The 26,814-nt window shown below is 36.6% G+C and overlaps 3 protein-coding genes and 1 non-coding gene across 5 annotated transcripts; 2 read left to right on the top strand and 2 right to left on the bottom strand.

The window, feature by feature from the left end:
- Positions 1–1,442: 1,442 nt before the first annotated feature.
- LOC132620616 (small nucleolar RNA R71) lies at positions 1,443–1,548 on the top strand. Its single transcript, XR_009575057.1, has one exon. It is a non-coding gene; the product is annotated as a small nucleolar RNA R71 (small nucleolar RNA).
- A 9,195-nt stretch (positions 1,549–10,743) lies between these two features.
- LOC132617281 (uncharacterized) lies at positions 10,744–16,408 on the top strand. 2 transcript variants are annotated; one of them, XM_060332250.1, is made up of 4 exons: positions 10,744–11,068; positions 11,933–12,224; positions 13,254–13,360; positions 15,396–16,408. In XM_060332250.1, the coding sequence occupies exons 1-4, from the start codon at positions 10,872–10,874 to the stop codon at positions 16,132–16,134; spliced, it is 1,335 nt and encodes a 444-aa protein (XP_060188233.1). In that variant the 5' UTR covers positions 10,744–10,871; the 3' UTR covers positions 16,135–16,408. The 2 variants fall into 2 exon arrangements, with proteins under 2 accessions (XP_060188233.1, XP_060188234.1); XM_060332251.1 differs by having other exon boundaries at positions 10,747–11,044.
- A 1,605-nt stretch (positions 16,409–18,013) lies between these two features.
- On the bottom strand, positions 18,014–24,392 carry LOC132617189 (SUMO-conjugating enzyme SCE1-like). Its single transcript, XM_060332140.1, has 5 exons — positions 24,148–24,392; positions 23,742–23,825; positions 20,053–20,205; positions 19,844–19,957; positions 18,014–18,367 (listed from the first exon to the last, which is right to left on the bottom strand). Exons 1-5 carry the CDS (start codon positions 24,325–24,327, stop codon positions 18,305–18,307), a joined length of 594 nt encoding a protein of 197 aa, XP_060188123.1. The 5' UTR covers positions 24,328–24,392; the 3' UTR covers positions 18,014–18,304.
- A 1,071-nt stretch (positions 24,393–25,463) lies between these two features.
- On the bottom strand, positions 25,464–25,994 carry LOC132620062 (uncharacterized). Its single transcript, XM_060334785.1, has 2 exons — positions 25,782–25,994; positions 25,464–25,700 (listed from the first exon to the last, which is right to left on the bottom strand). Exons 1-2 carry the CDS (start codon positions 25,992–25,994, stop codon positions 25,464–25,466), a joined length of 450 nt encoding a protein of 149 aa, XP_060190768.1.
- Positions 25,995–26,814: the final 820 nt, after the last annotated feature.

Here is a 26,814-nt window from a genome sequence, read left to right as displayed (position 1 = left end):
CATCAGTTGCCTCCCAAGAAGCGCACAATTTAACGTCGCGGCACAACATAATACCAATTTTGGTGTTAAGGTCCGGTGCCATGTTTCAACCGGTGAGCATCAACAATCTTGTCCCCATCAACCATCCAATGGTAGTGCTTTACCCGATGGCCATTCACCCTGAAAGTACACGTCCCATCGTCGGACTTTAACTCTATCGACCCATTGGGTGACACACTCACCAAAGTAAAAGGGCCAGACCACTTAAATTTTAACTTGCCCGGAAAGAGCTTCAACCTTGAGTTGAATAGCAACACCGAATCACCCGGTTGAAAATCTCTCTTCAGAAGTTTGACATCATGATAGTGCTTCATCCTTTCTTTATACAAACTCGCACTTTCATAGGCATGATACCGAAACTCATCCATTTCATTCATTTGAAACAACCGCAGCTTGGTTGCTTCGTCCCAATTCATGTTCAATTTTTTTAATGCCCACAAAGCTTTGTGTTCAAGTTCAACAGGTAGATGACAAGCTTTACCGAACAACAACTGATAAGGAGAAGTACCAATGGGTGTCTTGAATGTCTTGAATCTTTCCACTTCTAGTAGAAATAGCTTTGCATAAGGCAATGTGATCACCTCCACTACCCCTTGGGTTCGAAATTGTGTCGCTATGAAGGCCCCCTCTTTGTGGTGGATATTGCTCACGAGAAAGATCTCGCATTTGTGACTCAAGTTTTTGAATCGAAGCAGTGAGAGCCTACCACTTCGGTCAAATTTTCCATCTTCTTGTCACTCCTATGTTGGTTGTCCAATATCTTTTCAAGCATAGATTCCATTTGAGAGGTCCCTTGATCATTGGAAGGACCCTCTCGCCAATTTTGAGAGTTAGAAGAACGGCCCTTTGGTGGAACATAGGCATTGAAATTCCGATTACCATAATTGTTGTTGTTGTAATCCCTCTTGTCCGAACCACCATATTCATTTCGTCCATATTGATTGCTTTATTGTTGGGATCTCCATTGCTTTTGATAACCCCCTTGAGAGTTATCGATATAATTAGCATCCTCACGTTGTGGCTGCCCCTCTAGATAAGTTTCCTCTGAGACTTGGTACATTCCGGGAGCATGAGATGGCATCTCTTCGACAACATTCACACTTTTAGCTTCTTTCTCTGCAAGCCTCTTTCACAGCAAATCCACGGTGGTTTGCAATTGAGAAAAAACATGATCTCGCTCATGATTTTCTTTGGCCACCGCGGCAACAGAGGGACTACCATATGACAAGATTTCACTATCATTTGAGTGCCAAGCTTGATTGTGGGTGGTGAGCTTATCGAGCAACTTGGTGATGCTAACAAATGATTTGTCCATGAAGCATCCCCCAGCGGCAGTGTTGACAGTAATTTGATTCATTGTATCTAATCCGTTGTAGAACTTCTCGGTGAGAATAGCATCCGGAAACCCGTGAGTTGGAGATTGAGCTAGATAGTACTTGAAACGCTCTCATGCTGAATATAATTGTTCCCCCGGAAGTTGTTTGAACTCAAAGATCTTATCCCGAAGTTTAGCCTTTTTGCTTGGTGGGAACCACTTCTTCAAAAATGTATTGGCTAACTCGCTCCAGGTGTGAATAGAATTGCTGGGGAGCTTTTCATACCATTCCCTTGCTTGGCCAGCCAAGGAATATTTAAAGACCCATAACCGAAGTGCATCAGCAGAAATAACACCTTGGGATTTTTGAGCACACACATGCAGGAAGTTCTTCAAATGTCGGAGTGGACAATCCTCCGAAGAATTTCGAAAATAACCTTCAAGTTTCAGCAGCTGATAGTTAGAACTATCAATTTTGAAAGTAGCATTTCCAGTCCTAGGAGGGACCACAGCAGAAGCATAATCAGCTTCATTGATGAATTCCGCAAATATATTCTCATCCTCATCCTCTTCTGGTGCAGGTGGGTTCACTTGTAGTCCACCTTGGTTTCCTTGATTTCGATTCTGTCTTCCTGCCATGTTCACCTGGTTCACCACAACAACAAACAAAGTATGATGGAATAGAAAAAGTTTTAAAGAACAGTACACAACAATCAGTAATTTCAAAACCGTATTCCCCGGCAACAGCGCCAAAATTTGATACGCTCAAATTATACCTATTAATGGCGTAAAACGGACGTTGTCAAATATAGTAACCTAAACAAGGTTGGGGTCGAATCCCATAGGGAATATGGAGATAAAAAGGTACTAATTATTTATGTAACTAATCTCTAGAAACTTTAATTTTATTCCGAATAATATAGAGAAGAGATTTGGTTTGTATTCGCTATTTTGAAGTATTTGGAATTTGTTTGGATTGGGAGAACCAAAGTTGTGTCCCCGCGGTGATTAGATGTTATGCTATGGGTATCAATATGATATATTTCTAATGGGTCGGGGTTTTGTATGCACTTAATCTCTAATGCACTTTCTAATATTTTTCAATAGTTAGAAAGTATTTCTTTTCATGATTTTCCCAAATGTAGAAAAGTTGTAAGTAAGATCGATTAAATATGCCAAGTAGAACTCATCTTATCCCTAAGTGAGTTCATTAAATGAGGGTTAGCGCCCCGAGTGCTTGTTATATTATTTCAAATCACACCCTAGTTCATCTTTCCAAATAAACTAGGGTTTGTGCATAAGCAAGTGTTTGCAACCACTAACGAACAATGAATGCGAGAAATAATAAAACACATCATAACCCATTATATATATATATATATATATATATATATATATATATATATATATATATATATATATATATATATATATATATATATATATACAATGTTAAACACCCATTACATAACACCCATCATTTGGGTCCACAACTTTGATTAAAGAAACTACTCACACATGATGGTCTCAAAAGTAGTAAGTAATAAATGAGACATAAAGCTTACAAAGCGTGATAAAGATGATGAAAAATGGAATCTTATTGTCTTCACTAAGCTCCAAAAGTGGAGTAATCAATGCTCACCCACCAATGGAACTTTGTTCACGTGCATAAAATGAAAATTGGCTGCTAAAAATAACCTAAAATGTTCTTTAAATAGGCTCCAAAAAACGCACAGCAGCGACTGACAAAATTGCCCCCGATAGCAAGATCGACGGACCGTCGATCGTTCGACGATCCGTCGATTCCTCCGTCCTTTGTATCTTCAGCAATGTGATTCATTCGACGGTGTCGTCGACCAGTTCGACGCTCCGTCTAGTATTCCATCTTTCTCTCTTCTTGTTGACAGATCTTGATTGACGACACAAATGATGAAGCATCGATCAGATCGACGCTTCGTCGATGTCTCCGACCTTTGTCGTCTTCAACTAATGTCATCATTGGAAAATCGAGCCTATCGACACTTCGAAGGACGGTCCGTCGGCTGATCGACGGGACGTCGATTCTTCATTTCTAGCCAAATTTTCCTTTGTTCTTTATTTTTGATTTTGGGCCATTGTTTTCCTAAAACACAACAAAACATATTAACAAGAACCAGACTTACTTGAAAACAACCAAAATTCATAGTAAAAAGGCGTCGAATGTGCCACAAATCTGCGGCACATCATAGATATAAACCCAGACTCAGCAACGCTCCAGGAAGAACTGGTGCCCGCCAAGCAAAACTAGTACCTGAAGGCAGTCTACTGTGGAGGGTCCTCGTCTTGTCTATCTACACCTGTAGGCATGAACGCAGCGTCCACAAAAAGGAACGTCAGTACGAACAGTGTACTGAGTATGTAAGGCATGAGTAACAGCATAAAAAGAAGTATGGAACATAACATGGGATAAAGGAATAACCTGTACATCTGATGCCTCTCAAGGCGGATACCATGCATGCATAACTTTTCTTAAGAAAACATTTCTTATACATGTATACACAAAATAATAATACTGCGGAACGTGCAGCCCGATCCAAAAGTATATCATATTATGTTGCCGCGGAACAAACGGCCCGATCCATAAATATAATAGTGCCGAGGAACGAACGGCCCGATCCATAAATATAATAGTGCCGAGGAACGAATGGCCCGATCCATCTATTTCATGTATCCCGCGTCCGGGAAGACGTCATAATATACCAACTAATCAGGTGGCTATGCGTATATAACGCCTGCCCTTCTGCCAGGAGCAGCTACTGGCCTGGACTGATTGTAAAGAAAGAAGCCAAAAGGCCGCTAGAGAAAGGGTTCCGTTTTCGAGTCTGTTTCCGATTCTTCTGACCTTGAATCTAGGTTTCCCCTATTGCCTCCTTGCTTTCCCACATCCCAAATATACATATAAATACATATAAACATATATAATATAAGTAGCATGCATGAGAGCTCAAATAAAGGTTGTTACTTTATCGGAGTGACGTAAGGTCGGTAACCTCCGATTTATATTATGGAACTGTCATCATCGCCATGTCTCACCTTGAAGGAACAATGATTATAAGGTGAGATCAACAACAATGAATAAAATCAAGGAAATCCTGAAATAAGCTCCATAGTCTCATAATGGCATTAAAATCATAAGCTTTGGAGTTTCCAGAATTAAAATCATCGTCATCATGTTCATCATAGAAAACATCTCATCTTCGGTGTCATAAGAAACTTTATAAGAGTCGTGAATCTTTAGCTTTTGAAAACGAAGACATCATGGAGGACACATATAGATTCACAGGAACGAGGTCATCATCGCCATCATGGGCATCATAGAAAACATCTTGTCTTTAATATCATAAAAACCTTGAAAATCATGAACTTCTAGCTTTTCGGGAACAAGGACATTATGGAAGACGTGTATGGAATCATAACGTAGGAATCATGCCTGTAGAAAGAATAGGACTAGTCTTACATACCTTTCGGTCTCCTTAGCCACTCAATGTTTATCTTTCCAAGATCGTAAATCTACATTTAAACCATTCATACTATTGTTAGGATTACCATCATACACTTGTCTTAAGCCTTCAATTTAAATCCAATTAAAATCTGCCAAAATTCGGGCAACATCTCCCCTGTTTAGATGCGTATCCCAAAATCACCATCCAGCAACCAACAACAACAACAATACCAACATCAACAACGATATAATCAATACCAAAATACTCCCTAAAATATCCCACACGGTGTTTATCCAATATTCCCACCAACAGAATTGTTATACGACCATTTAATAGTTCTATCCCCGTAATTAAACTTAAATCAATACCAATAAATAGGAATTCATACCTTTCTCCCGATAGGACTGCGATATCTTTGATATCCACCTTAGATTCAAGCCAAGATTCGCCGCAGCACGATTTTATTATCGCAACTATACGCTGTCTAGACCAAAATTCGGGAATTATACTTGGTTCGGGCTAAAATTTGATGTTGGGAAGTTGTGGGAAATTTTCAGAATATTTGGGGGTTTTTTTGGGGTGTTTGGATGAAGGAAGGGGGGTAATCCCCCCTTATATAGCATTCCATAAACTGCCTGGACCGACTTAAAATTTGCTCAGCGCGATCGCGCTGCCTCCTGGCGCGTTCGCGTAGGCTTATTTTACTGCCTACGCGTTCGCTCCGTAAAAAGGTCATAACTCTTGATCCCGATATTGTATTAGGGCCCACGACCTATGGTATGAAATCTATTTCAGTTATCTACAACTTTTATTTTTGGTGTGTTTCCAAATTCCAAACTTATAATGGCGTTTTGGCCTCTTTAAGTTAGATCATCCGAAAACGTATCCTTAAATTATCCTTTTGGAGGGCTTATGCCCATATTTGGCTTAAGGGTCCTTCTTAAGACTTGCTCAACTTCCCATGAACTACTCATATAACTTTTCATATGTCCTTTATAAAACCCCGGCATTTGAGCCCCACCTTAACTTACGGTTACAAGGGCTATTCATCAAGTAACGTATTAACTGATTTACACCATACGGTCTCCAAATGTCATATATATGTTATTATTACACTCATAGAATATAATCTTCATCTCTAATCCTTGTATAACTTTACTCTCCCTTGAGCTCATACTAAGCCGTCTACAGTCTTGGTAATGCGAAATTTTTCGGAGTGTAACAAGTGGAAAGACAAGGCAGAGGAGTGAGTTGTTGGTGTTTGTTGTTCGGCCATCCAGGTAGGTTGTGGCTTACCCTTGGTGAGATTTCGTATAGCGAAGCATATATTTAGATTATATTATCGAAGAAAGCATGTAAACCTTCGGGTATGAAGTTGGGTTGGATATTGCCTTAGGTTGGGCCCTGTTGTGTGATTGGGGCTAGCCACCCTGTTGTGTTGTGACTTGATTGTTTTATTGTGTTGGTTTGATGCCTCGTGTTGTTAGTAGATATTGGAAATTATTGCTCCATCTTGATTGTGATATTATAGTATCTTACCGGTAGATGTTAATACGAGGATAGAGTTCTATATGACTTGTGTAGTCTCTCATGATATTGTTAGCGTACCCATGTTAGTACTTGTGACATTGATATGTTGTTGGCGTACCATGTTGGTACTTGTGATATTGATATGTTGTTGGCGTACCCATGTTGGTACTTGTGATATTGACCTGATTCTTGATGTTGGCACATGCATTGCACACATTCTTATTATATACTGTTCATACATTATTGGTACTTGATGAAACACTGTGATAAACTAAGATCAGTTTTCATACAAGTGATGTGAGTAGTCCGATGTCCGATGGTTGTTTCGGAATCGTGAATTGTGTGAAAGAGAGATGAGAGTCTGTGATCCGAGGTCATGTAACAGAGCGGAATGAGTGTGATAAGAGATCTTGTTGTTGTTTTCTGCATACTTGAATCATACATTGAGAACTCATCTTGCATATATATATATATATATATATATATATATATATATATATATATATATATATATATATATATATATATATATATATATATATATATATATATATATATAAGGCATATTTGACAGGGTAGTGACGATGTGGCCTATGTTGTTTTGAAATACTTGGGAGGTTTTATACTAATTGCGCGACCATTCTATGCTGTGTGATACGAGATGGTCGGCAGGTGTGAAAGGTGGAAAAGTCGCCTCTATGCTGTGTGATACAGAGCGACATAGTACATGGACTTCGCGGGTCCTCCATGGGTTATGCTACGGAGACGTCGATATTTCCGTCCGGAGTATATGTGTACACAGCATTGTATTGCATATACATTTTATACATTATTGCATTGTATTGCACTTGGTTTCTATTTTGATATCCTTGTGATGTACTTGATATTCTTGTGATGTATAGATTCGGACTGAGTATTTGAGACTTGGCATATTTGGGGAGTAGATGCTTCAACTTAGGTGATGACGTGTACTTGGTTCTGGCTTGTGTATGACTTATACTTGTTGATTTATCTGCCTATCCTGCTTTATTGTCTAAATTATGTCAGCTATGCTTAGTCGGCCGATGATACCTACCAGTACCGTTGTTTTGTATTGACTTATGCTCGCTGCATTCCTTTATGGATGCAGAGTATTAGACAGGTTCTACTCTTTTCCCTCGGGGATGATTGGCGAGGCTGTTGTAGAGTCATTCTAGGGTTAGCACGATGACGGCCGCTGCCCAGATGTTCTCTCCTTTATTTACTTGTCTTACTCTTAATTCGAGACAGTTGTATTATGAGATTTTATCATCTTTCAGACTCGTAGTATGTAGTTAGTGCTCTTGTATGACCAGACCAGATCTATGGGGTTGTATTTAGTATTTTCGCACTTTACCTTATGTGGATGATTTCAAACTTATTCTATATTTATTTCTTCCGCCTTTACTTAAATTGGTTATATTGGGATAAGGGTTCGCCTATCGCAGTGGGAATGATAGGTGCCCGCACGGCCTAGTAAAATGGGTCGTGACACATCCACACCAATTTCATTTTTCACATCATCTACTATATCCTTTGGCGTATACTTCCTCTTATGATTTGTTAATTTTGGTTTAATAATGCCTGTTATAAAACCACTACTTGCTTGAGTACAAGAATACACCTTATCCTTCAATGGACATGTATGTTTGTCCACAAACTCTCTGACTTTGAACATTGCGGATTTCTTAATGCTCAAAGCTTTCAATTTCCACTCACATTGTTCTGATAGACATACAATGGTGTAGCTGCAAATCCACAATTGTATACTTATACATTTAGTTACCAATACATATCAAATCATTATGCAAAAATTGAATACAATTCATATACCAATTTAAATTAGATAGTCAGATATATGTAAGAAATATCGACTAGTTAAATACACATCACTTAATGAAAAAAGATACAGTTTTATTGTTATATACAAATAAATCATAAATATTATTAACAAGCTTACCTTATAGAATTTGACCTATCTGTACTGAACTGAAACCTATTGTCAATTGCATATTTCTTCATCACAACCTTCAAAGTATCCTTGTCATTGTATACCTGATTTACCATGATCTCTTTGTGATTATGATTTGAAATGATCAAATCATTATACACAACTATTTGCTGACCAGAAGTTAATGTTGCCAGTTCTGTCGAATCATCTGTATTCATAACTTGTAGTTGACGATTGTATTCTAATTGCGGTAGATCACCTTCAATAACACTTTCACCAGACACATTGTATCCACTCACCTTATCAGTTGTGGTGATACACAAATGATACATCCCAAACTGCCTACTATCTTTCTTTAGTTCAACATACACCTTGACACTCATGTGATTGTGTATTTCAAGAGGCATAGAATCACCTTCGATCATGTATTTGATATTAATTGTTTTGTTACTCGTATCTATTCGCCTATTTCGCTATTACATCAACCACCTCCTCATACGAGGCATAATCTTTGAAAACTATTGCATCGATTGTGTAATTCACAAAACGATTCTCATCGTTCCAAATCCCGGAATGTCGAATTACTGCCGGTATGCTAGACTTTTTTTTTTTTGAATTTAGGACTGTTAATGATTAGCAACAAATTCAATGTAAAACTACTCGTTGTATCATGAACATCAACTGAACTATTATTTACCTTCAAAATGCAGAATCAATCCAACAATTTCTGTATACAACAACTGTAATGAATCCTGTAGAAACTCATACGAACAAAAACAAATTCGATTGCGACAATCGAAATTGATTTTTGAGATTGTATTCTGAACGTGTTTTGTATATTTGAATTGAATTTATTGTTAGGAGGATAAGCTCTGTTTTTTCCATTTTTGTACGTGATCTTTTGATTTTGAATTTGAGATAAATGGAATAGAAAAGAACCGTGTGAAATTTGGAAGCCAAGTCATTGAGAGTGATTCTAGGAAGATTTTATTTAGTTTGCCATGTTTAGGAGATTTCATCCCATGATTTAAGCAAAATTTAATGACTGTATTCATGAATACAACGACGCATCATAATGAATACAATAAGAAACAAGCGCTTAGTTTAGCTACATGTTTGCTACAAGAAGTAAATAGGTAAATTGTAGCTACGTGGCAAAAATAACCCTCAAATAGTAGTCATTTATGAAATTTTCCCAAAAATGTTAATTTACTGTCCAATTGGACATTGTACACCTCGTTGGTTCAATTAAGTGGGGGAGAAAAGGACATAAATGATCCCTTAACTATGCACTTAACGGTTTTGGTCCTTTAAGTTTGCCATAAATTAACAAAAATGGTCCCTCAACTATGAGGGTTGGTTAAAAATAGTCCCTTAAGTATGCACTTAACAGTTTTGGTCTTTTAAGTTCGCCAAATGTTAACACTTTTAGTCTCCGACAAAATATTCATCGAACTCTGTTTGTTAGATTTGACGAGAACTAGGAAAAAATTAGCGAGAACTCACATTTGGGTGTACACATTACTAAAGAAAAGGCCAAATACCTCAGGATAAAACCGACGGACATCAGTCGGTTATAGGAAAAAACGGAGGAAAAACCTACAGACTTGATAATGTCAGAAAATAGTGTCTCGGAACACAAAGACCGACGGACTCTGTCGATTAAAACCGAGGTAGTCTATCAGCTAAGTAAAATACACCAGACCTTAGAAATAAATTAGAAATAGCAGAAACAACAAAAATTATCACTACTAAAAACAAGCGAAAAAAACGATGGACGGAAACCGATGGATAAAATCGAGGGACCCTATTTTTTATTTTTTTTTAGCTTTTATTATTTTTTACGAAAACCAACGAACGTCCGTCGGTTATTTTCAAGGAAAATGCGCAGAAACTATTTTTTTTTTAAAAGAATCACTATGATGGAAGATTTTGTTTTCCGGTTTTCAGTAAAAATGAGTCTAGTGTATTTTACATAGCCGATGGAGTCCGTCGGTTTTAATCGACAGAGTCTGTCGGTCTTTGTGTTCCGAGACACTATTTTCTGACATTATCAAGTCTGTAGGTTTTTCCTCTGTTTTTTCCTATAACCGACTGATGTCCGTCGGTTTTATCCTGAGGTATTTGGCCTTTTCTTTAGTAATGCGTACACCCAAATGTGAGTTCTCGCTAATTTTTTCATAGTTCTCGTCAAATCCAACAAACAGAGTTCGATGAATATTTTGTCGAAGACTAAACGTGTTAACATTTGGCGAACTTAAAGGACCAAAACTGTTAAGTGCATACTTAAGGGACTATTTTTAACCAACCCTCATAGTTGAGGGACCATTTTTATTAACTTGTGGCAAACTTAAAGGACCAAAACCGTTAAGTGCATAGTTAAGGGACTATTTTGAACCGACCATTTATGTCCTTTCTCAGGCCCATCGCAGTGGGTACAGTACTACACATCCTAGCTCATTTGTACTGCCGTGTTCAACCACTATAACGACGGCAATGGGTGGCGCGTAGCCACCATTCCCATTGTCTCATCCTCATGAAATTCAAACATGTCTCCATAAAAAATTCCCTAAATTCTCATTTCAGAAACACATTCCTGTATAGAAGAAACCTAAATTCCATGGCCACTACTCAAACCCTAATAAATCCCTCCACTAACGACAAAGTCAACGATGACGACGACCGTCTCTGCTCCGCTCCCACCACATGGTACGGACAATCTCTTCACCTTAAGTACGAGTCTTTCTTTTGCAAAATTTAAAATTATGTTTTTTTTTTTTTTTTTAAGAAAATTACGCTCTATGTCTACTGGTAGAAAATATTTACGCCACGTAGCCCATATTTTGAGTTTGTTACACAGTTTAGCCCATATTTGTGTATAAACACCTTTTATAAACTATTTTACACTTTTATACAAGGCTGATACACAGGTATAAATGTTGTATATTGAGCTACGTGGCTTAATAATTTTCAAATTCCTGGATTACTATTGACGTTCTCATCAAATTGTACAGTTTTTTGGTTCTGAAATAATAAATTGATCATAAGAGTGTGTTGGAAGGCTTTCAATGCAAAGAATTCGGCCGAAAAACACTTAGCTGAATCTCCATCATCCTTTGAAGTTTTATCCATATTGCCCGAAAGAGTGTTCACTATTTAATTAGTGAAGGCAAATAATAAAAAAGTGTCATTAGTGAAGGCAATTTGAAATTGAAGTTGAAGTTTTGTTCACATTTCATAGAGAAATGCTAATTTTAAATTTGAGCCTCAAATCGTATGGCCAAACGCCTATTTAGAAATAAAAAACGGGAAAACGTAAAAAATATACAGCTTTTGAAAATTATTATGCCACGTAGCCGAATATACACCATTATACATGGTGTATCAACCTTGTATAAAGTGTACAAAAGGTGTTTATACACAAATATGAGCTAAATGGGGTAACAAACTCAATGTATGGGCTACGTGGCGTAAGTATTATCAAAAATAGACATAGAGAGTGATTTTCCCGTAAAAAAAAGAAGGAGAAAGTAACCTTTATTAGAGAAGTACTTTTGTCTGTTAATTTAATCGTAACCTGTCCTATTATAAGAGCAGCACCAACACCCCACTCAGGCCAACTGAACAGGAAGGAGAGCGGCAGCCAATTGCACTGAATCGTGCGAATGGTTACTTGACGGGGGAAGCAAGGATTGAGAGAGCGTGGGCTCATTGGAAGAAGATAGGAGAGCCGAAACATATTGTTGCACCCATGGTTGATAACTCGGAGCTGCCTTTTCGTATGCTGTGTAGGAAGTATGGTGCTGAAGGTGCTTATACACCTATGCTTCACTCGCGTATCTTCTCTGAAAATGACAAGTATCGCTCTCTTGAATTTACCACCTGCAAGGTATCTATTTTTTCGTTGCTGTATGGAAGTTCATTGGAATATTTCTTTGTTTACCTTAAAGTAACATCTTTTAGTACGGAAAATGCACGATTTAGAGAGTTCATAGTTTTCGATAACCTTTAGCTTTCCATAATAGACAATGAGTATAAGAATGAAAGAAGTCGAATAGAGTGGAACAGAGAATAGATGATTCATATAAACGCCCTAACTAGTTCTGATCAAGGCGTAGCTGTGGAAGCTGTTTTCTGATTACCTGTAGGGCTGTAACTGTTTATTTTTCTTCTTTAAATTGTTTAGCAGGGTGGGATCATTTGATTTAGTAGTTGTTGGCCATAGATTCCAAATATATTTCACTTTATTTGGAATTTATGAAGTTGGAGTTGAAGATGGATTGTGTTTAGTTATACTTTTGGCAAAGGAGAGAAGATAGCATTTTATTTGGATTTTGTGGAAGATGGAGTTGGAAAACAAGTTTGGAGCACTTTTCCAACTTTTGAATCCAACTCCAAGTTGGATGTGGAAATTTTATAATCAAGCACTAATTTTCAAATAAAGTGAAATATACCAGAAGAAAGTGAATAATTCTCATGCCAAACGGCTCCTTAGTCTGTTTTCTATAATTGTACTCATGGGTCTCTTCTCATACAATGTTTCCAAAAGAAAAAATAAAGATGCGTTTTTGCGCTTTGCTTCATTCATTGCCTCAATGCATTGAACATGTCAGACTAGGTTTCATTTTGATTGTTCTAAGGCTACACATGTGAACATTGTTTCACTTAGTATGCTTTTACGGAATGTGCTAATCGCTGCTGGTTTATATTTGCCAAATTTTTTCACTTTAGTTGCTTAGATAAGAAGTCTTCTCTACGGTCTAACTAAACAATAGTACGAAAATACATTTGACTAGCAGAATTTACTTTGTAATTTGTCAAGTTCTTGTTTACCTTGTTTGACTTATACTTTTGTACCTTTTGTTTTTTCCAGGCTCTGATCTCGTACTTTATCCTATGTCATTTTTGTAAATTGCAGGAGGACCGTCCACTTTTTGTTCAATTCTGCGCAAATGATCCAGACATTTTGCTAGAAGCAGCTCGTAGAGTAGAGCCTTATTGTGACTATGTGGATATCAACTTGGGGTAGCCTCCTTTTCCATTCTTTTCCTTTTCCATTCTTTTCCTTTTCCATCCTTTTCCATAATTAATTTGTTATCCTCAATTCCCATAGCCTTCTCCAGCAGCTTTGATTGTTGGCAGTTATATTTCGTGACATCAACACTCTTTATGGGATGAAGGAGTATACTGTATTTGAACGAAGAATATATCTTCGCCTTATTTGTAATTCGAGTTAACATTTCAACTTAACCAAGGAATTAGGGATAAGGATACGACATTCAAGTTTGTAGAAATTTCTCGACAACTGAGCTCTGTTTGCTTGAGAAATATTTATCTACATCATGTGCTCTATCTGCAACTTGGAATTAATTGAGGTACAAAAGTCAGTTTATGTGAATTATTTTTTGTGTTTTTATGGGCAGTTGGGTAACAGAACCCTAGATGTCACCATTGTGACATTATCCATTACTATCCTCTGCTTCCACCCCCTTTTCTCCCTGAAGTAACTATAACCTTAATGGCTTACTAGTAGCTGCTACCTAACACTGAACGCTGTCTTTGTCCTGCAGAGGGCTGGCAAAATGGTTAAAAAAAATAGTAACCATCCAATCCAGCCAATTAGATATGAGTTGGATAATTGCCCATTTTAAAATGGATCAAATATGGATATTATGCACTAAAAATGGATATCCATATCAATACCCATTTGTCTGCTTGTTATTTTTCATGAGTTCTTGCTTTCCGGGAGTCTCAGCTTATTTTGACTTTTACTTGTGTTCTCACCTTACTATTCCTGAAATCATGGATATCCATATTATCCATCGAAAACAGCCTCTCTACCTTGGCAAGGTAGGGTTAAGGTCTGCGTACACACTATCCTCCCCAGACCCCACTTGTGGGATTACACTGGGTTTGTTGTTGTTGTATATTATCCATCGATTAACCATTTTTTATCCGTGTTAAATATGGGCAGGTCGGATATTTTATCTGTTTTTGTATATCCTGTTTTCGACCCGCCCATATCTGATCCGGCCGTTTACCACTCCTAGTCCTGCTCGAAGTCAAATCTTTGGTTAATGGGAGTAGAGCAATCATTTTGATGAGGTATTTCATCTTGAGAATCCTATGTTTAGTAAAGTATGACATATAAGGCATTGCTGCTCTCTATTTACAAGTAGCAGAAAGGATGACATTAAGGGTTCCATTAGGACTGCTAGGTGCCTTTATTTACTCCCGCTGAAAGGGTTATTATCAGGCTCAATGTTGGGAGAATTCTGCTTTAGAAGTTTGATCCACCAAAACCACTTTCTGGTCAAGTCTCTGACTGAAACTGATGAAGTTAAATATAAATTTGGTCACGTCGTTGACTTCATAATTCGTATGGTGCTCTAGCAACTTCTTATTTGAGGAGCCATAAATTTGGTATTGACCTAACTGAGCTGGATGTAGGACAAAGAAAGGGGATCTCTAACCTAGAATAAGCGGAAGAAGATGAATAGATTTGGGGGTGATTTTCCTGTTGCAATGGGTTGAAAGATGCTGAAAGCTATTGAGCTTTGCGAGGTTTCAACTAGTAGAAGTGATTGGGGCTCGCGGTCCTGATCACAGAATGAACAAGCTTTGCCTCTTGACGACCTTCAGATATAGAGCAGGCGCAGCAGAAGATTAACCAATTTGGGACTGCTTTAGATGTTGTATGGGATTTCAAGATGCAGAAAATTAGTGAGATTTTCAAGGTTTTAACTAGAAGAATTCAGAAAAGTACTTGGGCTTGATGGGTTGTGCTGTTGCGAGAGCATATATGCTAATTTGAAGTATAAAGTCGAATTAGGAGTAAAGAGCTTAGGGGCAAGGCAGATTTTCTTCCAGTTCAAGATGAGCATGTCCTTTTATTTTGATGATGCTTTTTTTTTTTTTTTCTTTTTTTTCACTTCTAAGCTGACTTTTTTATGCATGTTACTGTAGTTTGTCTGTCGCTATGTTCAATGGATTATCTAATCAGATCATTTGCCATGCATCTTTATCAGTTCACTTTGCTTAACTTGTACTTTCCACACAGGTGTCCCCAACGCATTGCAAGAAGAGGGAATTACGGAGCATTCCTCATGGATAATCTGCCCCTTGTCAAGTCTCTGGTAGAAACGTTGGCTAACAATCTTGATGTTCCCGTGTCATGCAAAATCCGCGTTTTTCCTCATTTGCAAGATACACTTCGTTATGCAAAGATGTTGGAGGATGCTGGTTGTTCTCTTTTAGCAGTGCATGGCCGAACAAGGGACGAAAAAGATGGAAAGAAATTCAGAGCCAATTGGGAAGCCGTCAAGGCTGTTAGAGACGTCGTTAGTATTCCTGTCCTAGCTAATGGTGATATACGACACATGGATGATGTACAGAATTGCTTGGAAAAGACTGGTGCTGATGGGGTGCTTTCGGCAGAGTCTCTTCTTGAGAATCCAGCTTTGTTTGCAGGATATCGGACTGCTGAATGGGGATCGAGCACTGCAGGAATCAAGGAAGATGGTAAGCTAGACCAGGCTGAGTTACTCGTAGATTATTTGAAGTTGTGTGAGAAATATCCAGTGCCATGGAGAATGATCCGTTCTCATGTGCACAAGATGTTAGGAGAGTGGTTTAGAATCCAGCCAACCGTTAGAGAGGATTTCAACCAACAATCCAAACTCACCTTTGAATTCCTTTATGACTTGGTAAACCGATTAAGGGAACTTGGAGTGAGCGTACCACTTTATGTGAAGGAGACTCGGGAGGAAGCGGTATCTTCAAATGGACATGCAGCATAAATTATCCTTCTGTAAGTTGACACCTCTTAGTTAAACAATCAACAATAGATTGTCATTCTTTACTGCAGATTGATTGCAGTTATACAAAAACTAGACTAGAGACTGTTTTCCTCACTAGGATTGGCCAAAACAGATGCAGGTTTAAAATTATCAAAACCTTTTTCCCTCAATTTTTGTGTGATTGTACTGGATATTTTGTTGTATTATATGAGGACATAACTTGACCTCGCTGATTATTGTATTTTTAAAGTTTACTCTAAACTGGTTCTGCATGTGCACAGTTCTAAGTGCATGGTTAGAATTGTTTCATTGGCTTTTAGAGCCGGTTTGGCCTAGCGACTAAAAATTGTTTATTTTGAGAAGTGTTTTTTTAAAGTGTTTTTCAAAAAAGTAGAAGAGTTTGTGTTTGACTAATTCATTTGAAAAGTGCTTTTGACTGCTTTTAGTAAGCAGATTGTGTTTGACTATCTGCTTAAAAAAGTACTTTTGAGCGTTAAATTATGAAAAATGACAAGTATCAATGAGTTTACTATCAACATTATTTTACAGAGAGAAATTATTTTAAAGTTCTATTATGAAAGAGTTCAATTAAATTTTTACTTTTAGTTAATTAAAATTTAAAAGTACATATTAAACTTTTCAATTAATATAATGCATAGATAAATAAAAAATATTAGATATCGATATGATTTAAATATACTAAAAGCCTACAACCAAAATAAATTCAAAATCATTCCACAATTAAAATTCAACACAAAGAATTATTAATTATAAATTAATGGATTAATGGGGGATATACTTAGTAAATATGTATTATGCTAGGGATATTTTGTCTTGAAAGAAAAAAATTCCTGCTTCTGCTTCTTGACCCAACCGCTGAAAAACTACTTCTGCTTTTACTTAAAAGCAGTTTTACTAATTGACCAAACATTTCAAATATCCAAAAAAATGGTTTTTCTAAAATTAAAAATAAAATTTAAAAAGAAACACGTTTTTGGTCTCAAAACCGCTAGGCCAAACAGGCTCTTACTCATGTGACAAATAGACATTATGAAAAAAGAGTTTAAGTTCTATGTACTAGTGGAGTGAGCATTAATAATTAACCCGGTAAATGATAAGTAACTTGCTATCACATGTTAAAATTCACTGGTAGCCTAAAATTCTTTACGTTATCTATATATAGCTTTAAGTCCGTAGAAGAATGCTTAGATCGTAACTTGACTCTAACATGGTGTTTTACATTATGAAGGAGATTGGGGGAATCGACTTATGGACGAGTAAACAAGTTTACCAAATTCCCATATAAAAATTGAAGTATCAACCAAAAACATTTAAGACAATAATTGGGATTGGAATAGTTTCAAGATGTTATTAACTTTTTTAGACACCTTAATACTACTAACACGGAATGTTATGTGTCATTAACATTCAGCAAGCTCAAATAATGGTTAAGAAAATTGCATATAGTTAGACGACTTCTATGAAAGATTACGCAGTTATGGAGCTCCCTAGGCTAATCAAACTCCATAACAGACTCAATTTAGCATTATAGGAAACAAAACTTTCATCCCTATAAGATTTTATTTTAAAGAAAAAAGAGAGTTCTATGGGAGAATATATTCACGGCTTGAACCCGTGACTGGTCGCATGACAACTCTTAGCGTTGTGCCAGCTCCCCTTCCATGCTCTTCCGATGTAACAGAAAATGAATTAAGACAATAATGAGCTATGTAATTTGATTAAAATGCAAAAGACTCGTCAGTTGACAATGGTTCTATATGGTTTACACTCACAAAGGCAACTATGGAAAAAGAAGTTTCTAATCATAAAAAGGTAAAATGAACAAGGAAGATGACTTAGGACCCAAGCACACAGTGTCTAATGAGATTAATGGAGAAGAATATTATATTAGGTATAGTAGATGAACTCTGATTGCACATAAGAAATTAAAAATGTTAACATATGTTTCCATTGTCCGAAACAATTCTGGCTTCACATGTTAATACACATATAAGGTATAAATTCCACCTATAAGGATTTACTTCGCCACTGCAACAAAAACCAATCAGCATCATTTGCCAGAAGATTGTCAGCTAATCAGCAGGCTATGAACAGCTTACTTTGAAGTTTGCATTAGAACACACACATGATTATACGAACATTATTTAGACTACACCAGAGGTGGATATTGCTTGGCCTGCAGTCTAACCCGCTTCTTGTACTCAATAGCATCCTGCATTATATGTTGAAGTGTGTCATCATCTCATTAAAATAAAAATTTTAACTAGTAAAAGATCAAACTTTTAATTACTTAATTACATTGTCTCTAACACTTGCCCTGACGTGCAAGCATGATCCTTTTTTTTTTTTTTTTGACAATGGTAAACAGAAAAGCATGATTCTTTTTTCACGGACAAATACATGAAATTTATTATTATTGTTACTTTTTAATAATCAATAGGGGTGAGACTCGAACCCAGCCCCGGGACCCTTGCCTGATTTGAAGTGTGTGATCATCTCATTTAAATGTTTAAGCTATTAGAAAGAGCATGTTTAATTACTTAATTTTACTATTCAACGTTATATAGGAAGTACAGACCCCAAATTTAGGCCTACGTCAATCACAAATGACATGGACATTACATATTCCATTCAAGCACAATATTGTCAGTCCCACTAATACAAAAATTCGAATACGCTCTCAACAGTTGCTTTCTAGGATATGCATCAAACCAGTAATAGAATTTAATATTGGAACAATTCGTGTAAGTGAAGAATGAATTATAAGTCCCTGTTTTCCATGTAATAAAATTCTTTCCAGATAGATGATCGTTTGCTCAAGGACTCTAAATTCCTCCAATAATATACAGTAGTTAAACCATTAATATCCCTAACTACAAACAAAATCCAGAACTACTACACTTCTATACCTTTTTTTTTTTTTTTTTTTACCAGGACCAGAAGTACACTTTTATACTCAATGCATAGGACTACTCCTCCCATACTAAGTGGCCTACACCGGCTCAACACGATTAAATTAGTAGCTCCTCTTTCACCTATTAAACTATGTCATCTGGCCTAGCATGGTCATCAACATGAAATTAGAAATTTAATACTCCCTCCGTTTCAATTGTTTGTCTTACTTTCCTTTTTAGTCTGTTTAAAAAGAACGTCGCTTTCTATATTTGGTAACTCTTTACACCCAGCATCATACATGACATATTTAACCACAAGATTTAAAGGGCATATTAGTATATAACACACGTCTTTAATTTAAAAAACAACATACCCAGTGTAATCGACAAGTGGGGTCTGGGAAGAGTAGAGTGTACGCAGACTTTACCCTACCTCGTGGAGGTACAGAGGGTGTTTCCGAAAAACCCTTGGCTCAGCATCTTTAATTTAAGACCACGAGATTTAAAAGTCTTCTTTATTTTATTAAAACTTCAAGCCAAGTCAAACTAAGACAAACAAATTGAAATGGAGGGGGAGTGTATTATAATGAATGGTCCATGGTTGAAGCTTTAGAAGTGTCTAGTTGACCTTTTTGGCAATGTAATACTCATAGAAAACACATTGTAGAGTGCAGAACTTTTTTTTTTGTTTTTGTCCAGAAAGAAATGTTTTGGGGAAAATTCAGAATTGACGCTAAGACAATTGTTTTGGGACAAAGGCAAATAATATTTGATTTTGAGGAAACCAAAATTACCTGAATAAATAGATGATATCCTTCAGTTTGGGCAGGATCAGCGGGGTTTGGCTGATCTAACAAGTCTTGGATACCGACCAGTATCTGTTTCACTGTAATGGCTGGTCTCCAACCCTACCCATGATAATAAAAAAAAAAAACGCAATTAACTGCCTGTCTTATTAGGAAACATAGATAAACAAGAAAGTAACTTAGTACACTCCACATACACTGTCTTCATTGAGGATCGACAAGCAAACTGTTCCTGATGGATACACATTCGGATGGAAGAAGCCTTGCGGGAATTTGCACTTTGGTGGTTTGCTAGGATAATCTTCACTGAAGTGGATCGTAACGGGATAATAACCACCTTCCCAATCCGTCTGCAAATGTACTCAAAAGTTGTTAATCACCCAAAAACCACCTACTATATAGGTACACAGTTAAGAATCAGAAAATGCAATGTTTAACAAGCATCATATGCTTCCTTTTTTTCTTTTCTTCATAAGGTAAATTACTTTGTTGATGTTGGGCAAACCCTGTAACAACTAATAAACAACATATGGGCAAAATATCTTTTTTTTCTTTCTTTCTCTCTTTCTTAGAATTTTAATCCCAATATGCTACCGAATCCCTCCATGATCTTGAATCTCATCCTCGGTCTCATCATTATTGTAAGGTGATGGTACTTGTTTAATACCAAAGTTAGAAAATTATTGTCCAAAAACAAACTCAAAATATTGTTAAATTTAGCCAGTAGTTAGAACATACAAATGCTACCTTTAGTACTGCACTTTTAAAATTGTTAAGAACTCTAGTGCTGTGGTTACTAGTAATAAATGCCATCATGCAATAGCCTACATGAAAGAGAACATTTGCTAGTAGCTTGAGATTTCAAAACAAAGAATCTATTACTATGACAGTTCCCAAATCTATTCTATTAGTACTAATTATTCCTAGAAGGAGAGCCTTGGCGTAACTGGTAAAGGTGTTGCCATGTAACCAAGAGGTCACGGGTTCGAGCTGTGGAAACAACCTCTTGCAGAAATACAGGGTAAGGCTGCATACGATAGACCCTTGTGGTCACGCCTTCCCCGAACCCCGCACATCGAGGGAGCTTAATGCACTGGGCTGCCCTTTAATCATAATTGTTCCATAATACAACTATGGTTACATGAAATGGGAAAACAGGAAAAACAAAACAAATCATGGGAAAAGGGGAAATAATTTAAGGAGTGTCAGCCATTTGATCATTTGTATATAACAACCGTTTACTTCCATAAGTTTTACTAGTACTTTGCCAAACTTGATCTATTTTCTCAATCACGCTTTAAATAGTCTCGCTTATTATGACCATTTGATTTCACTTTCAACAGGCAGTGTTGTCAAAGGCGCGCTTAAGCCCTAAAGCGAGGCTCAAAACATGTTGAGCGCTTCGCCTCACTTTATGTGCGCTTCAGTGTCACCATCAAGGCTCTAAGACATTTTCTTAGCCAATGTGCCTCTCTTGAAGAGGTGACACTATTGTAATGTTTTTACAATTTCTTTGTCCATATATTTGTTATTCATGCTTATTATTATTAGTCTTGGACTAAACCTATATATATATAATATATATATATATATATATATATATATATTTGTATTTTTGAACCATTGTGCCTTTTTCCACTAATGCCCGTGCTTTATTTGCACTTTGCGCTTAAAGCCCCAGCTGACCTTAGAGCATTTTTGCGCTTTTTGCTTTTGATAACACTGTCAACAAGTAACACTTATTCATGTACCTGGTTAGGAAAGAATATTGTCCAGTGTTCAAATTTCATTTAGTTCAAGATTGGAGTATGTACAGTAAGACCGAGAAATGACCTTCTTCAAAATTTCATAAACTGTACATATATCAGTTTTTACTTTCAATTTAGTTTTGACTCATTATGACGTTAAGTTATTTAGACCTTAATATTCTTAATCTACTTCTTGTTTGCAGGACTCAAGTCAGACAAAAGCTTCAATGTTTTAATTTTAAATAAATCGAACAATACCAGCTCTTATTTCTTATTGTCTGTACAAGAATAAACTTCTAACCACTTTTTTGAAAATTCAATGACATTTTATTGAGATGATAGTGTCAACTAATTATAATTTATAGTTGCTCGTTTAGCTTTTATTACCTTAGATTCCATATAACCAATTGAACGCCTGTCGTCGTGAAACCATCTTCTTGAAATCATTGGTCTGCCATTGCTGCTAGATTTAAGTTTAGAAAGGTAAGGAAATTACAGTAGTCCTTTTTTTTTTTCCAGACAATGAACCTAGTAGCTTCGACAATGTGATTTCTAACCGGTCATGCAAATGCATCTACAATGTGTTTTTTTTTTTTCGAGAATGGCAACAATAAGTGCATCCACAATGTTCTCATCTGTACATGCAGTTTATACACTTTTTAACACTTAGGGCAAAATAAATACCAAGCTGTAAACAATTCAAAATCTCATGCCACAGCTTAAAAACATCGTAAAACACTTGCTACTACCATGTTCTATAAACTTACGGAGTAGTTAATCTTTAAAACTTGAATTATCCATTTCAGGCAGGGCAATGAATGAGTTCATGTCCTTCAACTGAAAAATGAGAAACAATGCTAACCATCAAAATGGTTTGGTTTCCATTTGCAGCCAATAAAACTTGTTTCCTCAGTATGAAGGAAACACAAATCCTAATCATAAAGTGATAATTCGAATATTGACATGGTGTAAAGATCTCAAACTAATTTGGAAAAACATCAGGCATAGCCTAGTGACAGAAACACCAACAACTCATTGAAACATAATCTAAAGCCCTCAAAAACAAGGGCGGAGCTAGGGTACCGGTAGGGGGATTTCGTCGCAAAATGACACTATATATACAAGGTTAAAATTATTTTTTATGTATATATCGTAGATCTTGAATCCATTTGACTTCTTTATATTTTGAATCCCCTTAGTAAATCCTGGCTCCGCCACTGCAGAGTTGTGTTTAGAAGTATGAAGAAGCAACACCACTATGGTAAACTGTTTGTATTTTGCACCCCAAAGAATACCATACTTGGTGAGATTTATAAAACATTGAGAAACCATTTCTTCAAAGCTACTAAGAAAGTCAAGAAAAACATGGGAATTCCAAAGTCATCATGGCATCGATTATAGTTATGCGGGAGAATAAACTGGTAACCAAATACGTACTTGGTGTGCTGAATTTCATACATGACAACTAAAATGCTACCAAACATTGTACTAGACTACTAGTTATGCTGGTTTTAATCTTCCTATCCAACAACCAAAATGACCCCTAAGCGTATACAGAGATGGTTCACAATCACTAAAAGTTATTCAACATCTAGAAGTATCGCAATGAACATATACATCAAAAAGTTGCAGAGTCTTAATTGAGCAAAATACTAACAAAACCAAGAAAGAGCAGCCAGGTGCACTAAGCTCCAGCCATGTACAGGGTCTAGGGAAGGGCCGGACCACAAAACCAAGAGAACCCTGAAAACTAGAACCAACAATTGATGACTTTTCCAAGGGCTTCAATCCACTAATAATGAAAACACGCTCTATCCAACATAGATTCATAAGAAACTGTAATATCAACAAGGGAAAAGGTCCAAATTTGAGAAAATTCACCCTCCATTAAAAGAGTGTCTCGTTTTACCCTCGTCGCTACCAAAATGGCTCAAATTTGCCCTTTTGAGCTAACGACAGCGGCATAAAGGTTAAATTTAGACCATTTGTAAGTTTAAGGGCAAATATGGATCAAATTAGCTGGCCCTTTAACTGATCACTCACTCTACAGTCAACAGTTTTGTGGCAAATTAGAAATTTATACATCAAAAACAATAAGGCAAACTTACTAAATAGTGATGAAAAGTTGAAAAACTTACCCCAGTTTTACCAGGAATTGAACAGTGCCATACCATCAAGTTCACTGACCCATCCACAAGTGTCTCCGGTTTAGCCACAAACCCCTATATTATAACCAAAAACCATACGAAAGTGTCAAATCAAAAGACCAACAAATAACTGAAAAATCAAGAAAGTCTAGGACCCGTTTGGCCATGAGAATTATTCACTTTTTTTCCGGAAAAAATTTCAAATTGAAATTTGGAACATGTTTTAAGTACATTCAACCAACGAAATAATTTTTTTTACAAAAATTATAACCAAACACAACTCCATCTTCGACTCGTACTTCAAGAAAATTCAAATAAAGTGAAATTGGTTTCTATGGCCAAACACAGCCTTAAAAAAACTGAGCTTATAAGTTAAAAGAGGGTTAGAAATGCAAACATGAGGGTGATTTTTGCGCCAAGCTTTGCGTTCCTCAGCAAGACGACCACGAGCTATACCTCCCGACATTGTTTGTTTCTTGTCTTTTTTTTTTTTTCTCAAAAAGTAAATAAGCAAAGTATATTTTTGAGGGATATTATGACTTGGGAATAGTCCAAACTTTGTTTGTTGCGATGCCATTTTAAAGACAGAAATTTCTTTGGGGGAGTTGGGACCATGGAGGAGAGAAAAAAAATTAGGGTCAAGTTAGGTCGTTGAAGTTGAAAAAATGAAAATGAAGTTAAAATGGAGAATTTGAAAGTTAAAGTTGTGTTTAGATATAAATTTAATTTAATTTAAAATGTAAGTAGAAATTGTGATTTTATAATGCTTTTACGATTAAAGTTAGATTTCTTATTTAAGTTAAAAATACAACAATATATAAAATCATAAAATAAATGTCAATTTACAAATAATTTTTTTTTTAATTTTCCACCCAGTGTTCCTGCTTGGGGCCTGACTAATCAGTAATCTGGATTCGTGTCGGGAAGTTCTACTTTAGGGGTATAGTGGTCCCTACCTAGGGCTCCCATTAGAGGCGTATTTATCACCGCATCACAACCTTTAGTACTCCATCCGTTTACTTTTACTTGTCTATTTTGAACTTTTCACTCTATTTAAGAAATAATAAATGGAGTACATAATTTACCAACGTACCCATATTAATTGATGCATATTTTTATTGAATTTGAAAAATAATTTGAAGTGAGTACTTAATACTATGGGTAAAACAAAAAAAAATTATCTTCTCTTAATATGCTAAAAGTGACAAGTAAAAGTGAAAATTTATTTTTAGAATACTGGATAAGTAAAAGTGAACGGAGGGAGTGAAAATTATATACAAATGTCTTTCTTATTGACATTTGTGATAATTTGAAACTAAAAAGGAACGGACGTAATATTAAGTGCGATGTCTTTTTATTTAAATATTTTAAGTATTAAAATGATATTTTTTTAAAATATGAAATACTCGTACAAATAAATGTTTACCTTGAACAGTGTGACACGCATAATTGAACGGTACGGGTTAAATCAGTACCTCGTTTCACGGACATACAAAATATAAATCAGAAAACTTTGTTCCTTTTGTAACCTTTGTGGTCCCTTTTGTAGTTGGTTTTTAATTGAGAGGTCAATGTTGAAATATTATATTATAGCGTTAAAACAACGCAAATGTGTATGTGGACTCCCGTGGGAAACGGGTGGTCCTTATCGCTGGTCGACGTAGACCGTGGGCCTATGGACCTTTTTTTTTTTTTTTTAAAACAGTTTTTTCATCATGTATTATTTAAGTCAAACGCGAGTACATCGGTAATGAGAGACGGAGAGATAGTATTCCACTCCATCGAACCAGACATAGAAGCAGATGCTTTAGCAAGACAACGAGCAACCTGATTCGCTAATTTCTTAACAGACGACAAAGAGAAAAACAGTAACTCTTTGATAAGAATTTTACAACAAAACACTAAAGCATCAAAATAAGAGTAATTCACCAAATTTCCTTCCAGAGCTTGCTTCACGAGTAGATTATCAGTTTCCACAACAAGCCTCGTTGTACCGAATCGTTCCTTTAACCAAGTAAGAGCCTACCGTACTCCTATGATCTCAGCCAACAAGGGCCTAGCAACACGACCAATGAATATAGTTTTTCCAGCAATAAATTGTCCCAAGTGATCGCGTAGTACCATGCCTACTCCCGCCAAACCTGTATGTATATCGTAAGAGGCATCAATATTACATTTGATTGTGTCAAGTGGAGGCAGTTCCCACTTAGTATTCTTAGAATTCACTGCACTACCAGTAGGCATCTCGTCCACCAAATTGGCGTTCCTCCAGCTCCTTCTTTGCACGGTACAAAATCGCAGAGGGCTCACTTTGCTTGTTATTCCAACATATATTATTTCTGGCTTCCCAAAGGCTCCACAAAATCATGACTGCTTCCTCCATTTTTGTTTTTAAATTCCTTTTTTTTTTTTCTGTTCTTCAAACCACTGCACAAAATTTCCTATTAAACCATTCTAGCCAAAATTTGATTGAATCCAACATAGCTTTGCACAGTGACATTCGACTAGACAATGTTTCACGGTCTCCCTCGCTTGCAAACATTGAGGGCAAACTGAACTAGTTACATATTGTTTCTTCGAAAGGTTCTCACATGTAGGTAAAATATTTCTCAACGCTCTCCAGATAAAGTTAAGCACCTTAGGTGGTAATGAAAGACTACAAACGAACTTCCAAAGTTGTTGGTTCTGTGAGTTTCGTTCAATGTTTTGATTATAAAGGAGACGATATCCACTCTTCACAGAGTACAATCCTTTGCTATCCCATTTCCACATCCATGTATCTCCTCGGGGCCTATTACTCAAGGGAATTTTTCTAACCGCCTCTATTTCGGAGGCATTAAAAAGAGCATGCATCAAATCCCAATCCCATTCTTGTATACCTTGTTTCATCAGATCAGCTACAAGTAAGCTTTCGTTTCCAAGGAATCTAGATCTTTCAACATAACTCGAATCGTCCTTAGGCAGCCATGGGTCAACATAAACCCTCATTTTCTTCCCATCCCCAATACGCCGAAGGTATCCTTGATTAAGAATCGTTTTCCCTTCACACAAGCCTCGCCATACG

Source organism: Lycium barbarum, chromosome 11 (assembly GCF_019175385.1).
Source record: "Lycium barbarum isolate Lr01 chromosome 11, ASM1917538v2, whole genome shotgun sequence".
Classification (NCBI taxonomy): domain Eukaryota; kingdom Viridiplantae; phylum Streptophyta; class Magnoliopsida; order Solanales; family Solanaceae; genus Lycium; species Lycium barbarum.
This window is presented reverse-complemented; position numbering and strand designations above follow the sequence as displayed.

What these genes read in the sequence shown, in the direction of transcription:
- LOC132617281 (XM_060332250.1), top strand. Translation starts at nt 10,872, where the DNA reads ATGAAATTCAAACATGTCTCCATAAAAAATTCCCTAAATTCTCATTTC. An exon ending in GGACAATCTCTTCACCTTAA is followed by an intron (nt 11,069 to 11,932) that starts GTACGAGTCTTT and finishes TTATAAGAGCAG; the next exon opens with CACCAACACCCCACTCAGGC. An exon ending in TATGTGGATATCAACTTGGG is followed by an intron (nt 13,361 to 15,395) that starts GTAGCCTCCTTT and finishes CTTTCCACACAG; the next exon opens with GTGTCCCCAACGCATTGCAA.
- LOC132617189 (XM_060332140.1), bottom strand. Translation starts at nt 24,327, where the DNA reads ATGGCATCGCAACAAACAAAGTTTGGACTATTCCCAAGTCATAATATC. An exon ending in GGCGCAAAAATCACCCTCAT is followed by an intron (nt 23,826 to 24,147) that starts GTTTGCATTTCT and finishes GTTATAATATAG; the next exon opens with GGGTTTGTGGCTAAACCGGA. An exon ending in GATATCATCTATTTATTCAG is followed by an intron (nt 18,368 to 19,843) that starts GTAATTTTGGTT and finishes CATATAATGCAG; the next exon opens with GATGCTATTGAGTACAAGAA.
- LOC132620062 (XM_060334785.1), bottom strand. Translation starts at nt 25,994, where the DNA reads ATGCCTACTGGTAGTGCAGTGAATTCTAAGAATACTAAGTGGGAACTG. An exon ending in TGTTGGCTGAGATCATAGGA is followed by an intron (nt 25,701 to 25,781) that starts GTACGGTAGGCT and finishes CTACTCGTGAAG; the next exon opens with CAAGCTCTGGAAGGAAATTT.